Consider the following 9,963-nt stretch of genomic DNA (forward strand, 5'->3'; position numbering starts at 1 on the left):
AAACTCATATCAATTATTTTAAGAATCAGAAATATATAGAAAAATAGACAAAATGTATATAAACAAGAGACAAACATATGAAAAATACTTTGGTTGAATAAATATTTGTGGAACACAATTTCATATTTTGGTCTACCGATAGAAGAAAACATAATCTAGTGTCTACGAGGATGTAGATTGCATATTCTGCTAACTACGTGAATATCTGTAACTAGCATGGTAGAATTGAACGACTACTATTTCTTTTATATATGAACTACGGTAGACATGGTAGAATTAAACGACTACCATATCTATTATTTCTGAACTACAGTAGATTTGATTAACTATTATTTCCTAACATATCTACAGAGGCGAAATGACAAATTCTGCCATGTTGCATGACTCTGCCATAATATGATTTCATAATCTACCACATTCTTTTATTCTTCGGACAACGTAATGTATGTTCTACGAATTTCGAATTGTATATTTTCCTTAAATATCTCCAAAATCTGTTAAGAGAATATATTCTAAATCTATTTTCCTTAAATTTCTCGTGTTTTCCAAGTACATTTAAAAAAAAAAAATCGTGGTCTTCTTCTTGGTGAGAGGATTTTGATTTTTTTTACATCCAAAAATTTTGAATTTTTTGTTGAACAAGATGCATATCTATGCTTCTTGTGGGTTGTGGAAATTTGATCCCCTTAAAGGATGGTGATTTGCGGTTGATAAGAACAAACGAGGTAGAGTACTGTACATGGAATTGATAAGTTCCTTTGAAGACCTAAGGCGTATGGCTTTTGAAGATTTTGGAATTGACCAAAACCTTGTCGAGCTTGAGTTAAGCTACTTACCTATGGAGTTAATTGGTTCAATAGACTGTCCCCCCAGTTATCATTGAGAGTGATCGGCAAGTCAAAATATTTCTTACATATGTACGTGGAAAAGCTTCTACAAGGTTGTGTGTGTCTACTTCACCTATCTGCAGTGGAAACAACGGCAACATTGGGGTTGATAATGAGAAATTTAACTCACCTTTCAGAGAGCAAGGTGAACCTTCCTCGTTTCCACCTCGAGATGACAATGTTAGTTCATCTGAATCAAGCAAGGATGTTGAAGATAATTCTAACTCAAACGGCTATGAAGAAGATGATCTTCTCGCCATAAGTGCAAAAGAAGACGATAGTGGAAAAAGTGTTCGGTTTTCTTTGATGGATGTTGTGAAGAGGGGTGAAACGTTTCAAAACAAAACCATGTTGAAAGCAGCTTTGGAAATGTCAGCAATGAAGCATAACTTCGATTACATAGTTGTGAAATCTGACAGAAAACTATTACATATATAATTAAAGATCACTTGTATGTTTTTTGCTTGTGTGTGGTTGGACTTGTATGTTGACCTTCTCAACTTGTGTTTCAGTTCCCTCTTTGAATAAGCATTTAGGCAACTGATTAATCGTCATACCTGTGAACAATGAAAGAAACACAATCACTACAGTCAATATTCATAAAACAAATGCATCATAATACAATTCACAAGATAAAACAAGAGTTACAAGAGATCGGTTGCTACAAAAATAAATTAACCAAAGCTCATAGGAAACTTTGATAAGTAAACACAACAAACTATGAGTTCTAACATTTAAAATTTATTAGGTAAAAAACATTTGATAGAAATAGTTTTAAATTTTATAAAAAAAAATCTAATGTATATATGTAAATATATATTCAAATAGAAACGGTAATAGAAAAATAATTAAAATTGTGGCAAATCCCAAGTATTAATAATATAAAGAGTTAAAAAAGATATATAAGTTTAAATGGAAAGAGTATCAATAGAGTTAATTTTGTAGAAATTATACATAATTCACCCAAAATATTCATATAAACAGATAGGCCCATGAGCGCAACAAGCACAAGCAAGAGAAGTTTGCTATTAGAGTAGATTATGAAATGTATAGTTGGTTTAATATAAACCAACATCTAACCGAGTAAACCGGTTCATTATGTATATATATAAACAGAGCATTCACTCTGTAACAGAATAACAGAATCATTTTATCTATTTTATCGTCTTCTTCAATTCCTCTAACATGGTATCAGAGCGCTGAGCTCAAACTCAGCTCTCGATCTTCGTTTCCGCTTTCATACACTCCGATCAATCGATCTTCTTCCGCATTGCTCACTTTCTGATCTATCGATTGCTTATTTCGGATCATTCCGTCACGATTGAGCTCCGATATGGTCACTCTCCATCGATCTTCTCGCTGTGGCACTCGTGTTGCTACATCGGCGACGAAACCGGCGACTACATCAAGAAGACGATCTATTCCGACGACTTCTGATTCCAATCCACCTATTCCGATGAATCTACCGCCGTCTTCATCTATTCCGGTGAATCTACCGCCATCTTCATCTATTCCGGTAAATCTACCGCCTACTTCATCCATTCTGATGAACGCTATTCCTATTCCTGGCTTATCTACTGAGTTGTTCAACTTTGATGGAATCCAATACTCTCCGTATTACCTGACGAATGGAGATAACCCTGGATCTTCCATCATTTCAGAAACGCTCGATGGTATGAACTATAACACTTGGAATCTTGCCATTACTATTGCTCTTGATGCGAAGAACAAGCTATCTTTTGTGGATGGATCTCTTCCTCGACCACCTGAGAATCACCCTCATTTTAGGATCTGGTCACGCTGCAATAGTATGGTCAAATCTTGGTTATTGAACTCTGTTACCAAGCAAATCTATGGGAGCATACTACGTTTCAATGACGCATCTGAGATATGGAAGGATTTGATGACAAGATTCCGTATTACGAATCTCCCAAGATCTTATCAGCTCACGCAACAAATCTGGTCTCTCCAACAAGGCTCTATGGATCTTTCTACGTATTATACCAAACTCAAGACGCTTTGGGACGAGCTTGATGGAGCAGATTATGTTAAAACGTGTCACAACTGTGAGTGTTGCAAAGCCACTAACACGAAGACAGAGCATGCTAAGATCATAAAGTTTCTTGCTGGCTTAAACGAATCCTATTCACACGCTCGAAGTCAGATTATTATGAAGAAACACATCCCGGATCTTGCTGAAGTATACAACTTGCTGGATCAAGACTACGTCAGCGAAGCATCACTCCTATTACCAGTGCTTCTACGTATAACGTAGCTGCTGTCACTGATGGTTCTCAGGCGTCTGTTAATGCTATGCATTCGACTTCTCATCAACGACAAGCGAGGCCAATGTGCTCTCACTGTGGCTATTACGGTCACACAGTAGACAAGTGCTACAAAGTACATGGCTATCCTCCTGGATTTAAGTCAAAGCGAGCTGCTGCAGCTGACAAAGCATCTTCAGATGCGAAACCTTTGGTAGCAAACATGTCCTTGAATGAAACTCATACTAATGATTTCAATTCTACAGGTTTCGTGAATAGCCTTACCAAAGACCAAATCCAAGGAGTCATTGAGTACTTCAATGCTCACATGAACCTATCTCAGTCAGCTTCTGATATTCCTTCAACATCTGGTGGAACCATTACCGCTTTACCCGGTATGGCATTCTCTACTAAAACCTTATGTTTTGCTGGAATACTGCGATCTACTGGTCATGTTCTCTCATCAGAGTCATGGATTATAGATAGTGGTGCGACTCATCATGTGTGTCATGACAAAGGTCTATTTACCACCCTATCTGATACTATCAATAGATCAGTGAGTCTACCGACTGGTTTAGGAGTACAGATCATTGGGATTGGACAAGTGAAGTTGAATGAGTTCATGGTCTTGAACAATGTTCTGTTTATTCCAGACTTCAGATTAAATCTCTTAAGCGTGAGCCAATTGACAAAAGATCTTGGTTATCGAGTTGCTTTTGATGATGCCTCTTGTGTGATTCAGGATCTTACCAAGGGATTGACGATTGGTCAGGGTGAAGAGATATCGAATCTTTACGTACTGGACAAAGGCTCTCTTGGACGTTCAACACCTATTCAGTCTCCGCTTTATATGAACATTGTTGTAGATGCTTCTCTTTGGCACCACAGATTAGGACATCCTTCAATACAAAAGCTTGATTCAATAGCGAATGTATTAGGATTGTCACAAAGGAATAAATCAGTTTCTCATTGTGCAATATGTCCTCTTGCCAAACAGAAACATTTACCGTTTGCCTCTAATAATAACATGTGTACTGAAGCTTTTGAACTCATCCATATGACATCTGGAGACCGTTCTCAGTATCATCTGTTGAAGGATACATGTATTTTTTGACGATCGTTGATGATCATACCAGAGTGACTTGGGTCTATCTCTTACGCACAAAAGATGAGGTCCTTCGTGTGTTCCCGGAGTTTATAACTATGGTTGAGACGCAGTACAAGACTAAAGTTCGAGGAGTGCGATCAGATAACGCTAAGGAGCTGATGTTTACTGATCTATACAGAGCAAAGGGAATCAAAGCTTTTCACTCTTGCCCTGAAACTCCTCAACAAAACTCGGTGGTGGAGAGAAAACATCAGCACATATTGAACGTTGCTCGTGCCTTGATGTTCCAGTCCAAGTTGTCTTTGGAGTATTGGTCAGATTGTGTACTCACTGCAGTGTTTCTGATCAACAGACTACCTTCACCACTACTTCAAGATAAGTCACCATATCAACTACTACACAAGAAGAAGCCTGATTATTCAGAGATTAAAGTCTTCGGTTGCTTGTGTTATGTGTCTACGTCCTCAAAGAACAGACACAAGTTTCAACCACGATCAAGACCATGCTTATTCTTAGGCTATCCAGCCGGTTTCAAAGGATATAAAGTGATGGATCTTGATACAAATATAATCTCTGTGTCACGGAATGTTGTTTTCCATGAAGACATCTTCCCTTTCACGTGCTCTGAATCAGATCTTCATCATGATCTTTATCCAAATATTGATCCTGTAGTTGTGAATAAGACACACATAGCTTCTGATGTTCCCACGTCTGTTAACACAGAGATACCTGTGGTTGTAACTGATGAACCTGTGGTTGATAGTCAAATTCCTACAAAGGCAGAGAAAATATCAAAACGGACTTCTAAGCAACCGGCTTATCTTGAAGACTACTATTGTAACATGACTGCTGACAGAAGGATATAAGGCATACGTTTGTGAAGTTACCAAACATGTTGAGCCAACTTCATTCAATCAGGCAAAGAAGTTTGATGAGTGGATCAAAGCCATGAATGAAGAATTAATAGCTCTGGAGAGTACAAATACATGGACAGTGTGATCATTACCTCCTGGAAAACATGCAATAGGATGTCGCTGGGTGTATAAAGTCAAGTTAAATGCTGATGGCACCTTGGAGAGATATAAAGCTCGCTTGGTTGCAAAGGGTTATACACAACAGGAGGGGATAGACTTTGTTGATACATTCTCACCTGTGGCCAAGATGACTACTGTTAAGACTCTACTAGCTGTATCAGCTGCAAAACGATGGAGTTTAACACAACTTGACATCTCCAATGCCTTCCTTAATGGTGATCTAACTGAGGAAATCTATATGTCATTACCTCCTGGCTACACTCCTAAGGACGGTACAATGCTTCCTCCAAATCCGGTGTGTAAGCTCAACAAGTCTTTATATGGACTTAAACAAGCTTCAAGGCAATGGTTCCTCAAGTTCAGTGCGTCATTGCTTTCTCTTGGATTTCAATCTTTGCATTCTGATCACACCTTGTTTATCAGAAATGTGAATGGAAAGTATGTGGCTGTTCTAGTCTATGTAGACGACATTGTCATTGCCAGCAATGATAATGAAGTTGTGGATCAGCTAAAGGAAGATTTAAAGAAGCGCTTCAAGCTCAGAGATCTTGGACCTCTTCGATATTTTCTTGGTCTGGAGATAGCGAGAGCCAGTCAAGGAATCTATATCTGTCAACGTAAGTATGTTTTAGAACTACTTGATGAGACTGGTCTTCTAGCTTGTAAACCATCTACAATCCCAATGGATCCGAGTATCAAGCTTTGCATTGACAGTGGTGAACCCTTACTCAGTGATCCTGGTTTGTATCGGCGACTGGTTGGGAAGATGATGTACTTGACTATAACAAGACCGGGTATCACCTTTGCGGTCAACAAGTTATGTCAATTCACTTCGGCTCCAACACAAACGCATCTCAAAGCTGCATACAAGGTATTACACTACCTCAAGGGAACTATTGGAAAAGGGATATTCTATAGTTCTACATCAGACTTGGTTCTAAAGGCTTTCACCGATGCTGATTGGGGCTCTTGTAAAGATAGTAGACGTTCTACTTCAGGCTTTTTTCTCTTTCTTGGACCTTCTCTAATAGCATGGAAGTCTAAGAAGCAAACTACTGTCTCACACTCGTCTGCAGAGTCAGAGTATCGAGCCATGGAACTTGCTGTTCGTGAGATAGTTTGGATTGTCAATCTTCTACGCGAGTTCACAGTTCATCAACATCAACCTGTGGCTTTCTTTTGTGATTCAACTGCGGCTATACATATCGCTAATAATGCAGTGTTTCATGAAAGAACCAAGTGTTTGGAGATTGATTGTCACATTGTTCGTGAGAAGATTTTGAAAGGCTTGATCAAGACACTACACGTTCGTACACACAATCAGTTAGCCGATGTCTTCACCAAGCCGCTCTATCCAGCTATCTTTCACACATTAATCAGCAAGATGTCATTCTCTTCGATCTACATGCCACCTTGAGGAGGGATATTAGAGTAGATTATGAAATGTATAGTTGGTTTAATATAAACCAACATCTAACCGAGTAAACCGGTTCATTATGTATGTATATAAACAGAGCATTCACTCTGTAACAGAATAACAGAATCATTTTATCCATTTTATCGTCTTCTTCAATTCCTCTAACATTTGCTGTTCTGTACTAAGTTGATAACTCTGAATGTGCATACGAGTAAGAAAGTTCACACACATAAAGGAATCCTCTCATTTATTAAAGGTTTTTTTGCTCAGCCAGCCCCTAACCATGTCATATTGGGTTAAGCTGTGAAACTATGGAGTAGGAATCCTTTCTGTGTGTTTCTTAGGATTAGCCCATAGTCCAGGACCGTCCCCATCGTCCGAATCACTTTCGACCGAGTCACTCTCAGTCGAACCACTGTCCACTGAATCACTTTCGTCCAAATTACTTTCATCAGACGAGCTAGTTATCCCCAGTAAATAGTTAACAACCTGTTAAGAAACAAAACCACCAAAAGCATATAAGATAATTTGTCCTACAAGTAACAAATAACAGACAAAAAGAAGTAAGAAAGTTTTAAAGGAGGAAAAAGCTTATACCTGGTGAGTTAAAATGGGGTCCAGTTGCTCCTTGCCTGATTCAAACTGACATTGTTTCTTCGGACATCTAAAGTTGTCATGCCAAACAAGGGTGTCACAGTAACTGCAATATCCGCGACCAGATCTTAACATCTTTGATAAATTATACACTGCAAGATTACGCAAAGCAAATGAATACTTTACAAATTTAAAGCAGTAATATACGAAAGAAAGAAGATAAAACCATGCACAAAAGAAGCCCGTACCAATGCATTCGTTCTTAAAGGCTTCTCTCCAGTCAAAACCGGGATGAATATGAGTCAAGACGTCGTGACTGAAGTGAAGATTAAAAAGTGATCGCCACAGAGAGCCTTCATGCGTTGCTAGGTTCCATGAGCTACAAACATCACATATAAGTAAGAAGAAGAAGAAAAAGAACAAAGCAAGCAAAAGAATCTGCAACGTGCAAATATACTACAGGACAAAGTAGTAGTACCGAGAGACTTGAGATGAGGAAATTAAGGATGATACATCAAGGAGACTGAAAATGTGAACAAGGACATCTTGTGGTAGTGAAGGTGTATCTGAAAAAAAAAAAAAGATTATCTCGGGCATTTTTCTTTAAATGACTAAGAGGTTCTATATCTAAAGCCCATACAACTTTTTTTTTAAGCCCATAACAACTCCATATACCTAGACAATGTTAAATTAATTATTCTACTAAGACAAATTTAACATGGTCAGATCCGAATCCAAGAGTTTTAGGGCCAATAGGCAAACTACTCGTTGGAGCGCTATTAAAGAGGAGATTCCCAGAAAGATAACTAGAAAACATACCTCTACTTTCCTCATGGCTCTTAGTTCGTCTCTTAAGTGCTACTTTTGCTTGCTTAAATTGTACAATGGCTAAGTTCTTCTTCTGTTTTGGAAATGCTGATTCCACGCTCTTCACAAGAAGGTTAGCGGCTGAAACAGCAGCTGTTGTGTTCATCCTAAATGAGAAAAACATATATAAATATAGAAACTGAAACTGTTGAGCAACACATCGGCAAAATAATTACTAGAGTCTCTCAAACATTTCATATTAATATAACTAATTACTGTAATTAAATTTAAAATATCAGAAAAGGTGGATCAATCATAGATTCATAGACTGACACATTGCAGATGAAACATAGATTTCATAAAACAGCGACGTCGACTAAGAATCAAAAGTATTTGTGCTATACAAATAAGCTGCTCTTGATGAGTATCATCACATTAAAGGTTAAAAACTTGCGTTTTACGTTTACATCATCGCATTTATATTCAAGAAAACAGAACATTTGGCATCTTTAACAAAAAAAAAAATCATTCTGAAAAAATGCAAAAGAATCAGTGAAGTCATTTGAAGAACCAAACCCCAACACACACTAGTCTTAATCCTCTGCTTAATGATTGGCTGCTAGAACCAAACAAAGTTCCCAACTTTGGTTTTATTTTCAAGATTTCTCCAGCAACATATAGAGGAACCATAAGATTGAATCATCGTGAAGCACAAAGCAAAGTTGTTAAAGTATTTGTATTTATATTCAAGAAAGATAAAACATCCTACCCGTTTAAACAAAACATGTCTTTTTGCAAATTGTATATGAAAATAACCAAAGCATCTAAGCTAATCTCAACGATTCAATTACCATTAAACTCAATCCTCCACTTGAGGTTTGGCTGAAAGTTTCTAGCTTTGCTATTTACAAGGCATGAGAAAACACCTCCTAATCATCAGTGAAGAAAAACTTACTCGGGAAGAAGACGAAAAGCGGAGAGACAATCTTGGAAGATGAAGGCTTTGACATCTTTGGGTAAACGAGAGTAACCAAGATCTATCATGGAGATCAGTTCATTGCAAGCAAATGGGTAGCGATGATGATCGGATAGGCCATCTCCTACCATTAGATTTTGGTATCTCATCATATTCAAATATGTATGTTGTTGACTTCTCGTCTTCTCTAAGTTTTGATCTATCCGAGTTGCTGTTTGTGGGCTACTACTTTTTCTGTATTCTCATACCAACAACTCAATGTTGAAAAATGGAGATTTGTTTATATACGCAATCTTAACACATACTCCTTCCTTTTCACAAAGATAGACTTTTTAGTATTTTGTTATCATATTTTTTTTTTGTTATCATATTAAGAAAACACATTAAGCTACTATAATAAATGTATAGTTTTCTGTAATTTTCAATTTTTAATGATTTTTAATCAATAGTAATTGAATAAAGTCAATTAATTTTCTTAAAATTTACAATTTTTTTATAAAAACATACAAAAATACATTTTTGTGAAAAAAACTTTTTTTTCTAAAAAGTCTATCTTAATGAAACGGATGAAATAATTTAAAAGAACCCTTTAGACCTTTTTTCTGACAACAAGAAATTAAAAATTAAAAACTAGTATAACTTTTGATATACGCGTTCTTCTTAAATCAATTTCTAGATTAACATTTCCGAATTAAAAAACTTAGCTTTCAGAAAGACTAATAAAGACTAAGAAAAGGTCAAAAAAGAAAAAAACTAAGAAGCCAATCATATTTGACTACATAAATAAAGATAAAGAAAGACTAAGTAGGTATTCTGTAAAGAGGTGAAGCATGTCATTCCAAAATACTAGATTATTGATTTCATGACAAATAAAAG

At 36.8% G+C, this 9,963-nt stretch overlaps 1 protein-coding gene across 2 annotated transcripts; it reads right to left on the bottom strand.

Annotated features, from left to right (window-relative positions):
- Nucleotides 1-1,769: 1,769 nt before the first annotated feature.
- LOC103844767 (F-box protein At5g52880) lies at nt 1,770-9,485 on the bottom strand. Of its 2 annotated transcripts, XR_004452532.1 has the most exons (7): nt 9,067-9,485; nt 8,124-8,278; nt 7,783-7,870; nt 7,553-7,683; nt 7,308-7,456; nt 6,879-7,199; nt 1,770-1,909 (listed from the first exon to the last, which is right to left on the bottom strand). XR_004452532.1 is itself a non-coding variant. In XM_018655452.2 (6 exons), exons 1-6 carry the CDS (start codon nt 9,237-9,239, stop codon nt 7,020-7,022), a joined length of 876 nt encoding a protein of 291 aa, XP_018510968.1. In that variant the 5' UTR covers nt 9,240-9,485; the 3' UTR covers nt 6,801-7,019. The 2 variants fall into 2 exon arrangements, 1 of the variants encoding a protein (XP_018510968.1); XM_018655452.2 differs by lacking the exon at nt 1,770-1,909 and having other exon boundaries at nt 6,801-7,199.
- Between the last annotated feature and the right edge of the window lie 478 nt (nt 9,486-9,963).

Source organism: Brassica rapa, chromosome A10 (genome assembly GCF_000309985.2).
Source record: "Brassica rapa cultivar Chiifu-401-42 chromosome A10, CAAS_Brap_v3.01, whole genome shotgun sequence".
Classification (NCBI taxonomy): Eukaryota; Viridiplantae; Streptophyta; class Magnoliopsida; order Brassicales; family Brassicaceae; genus Brassica; species Brassica rapa.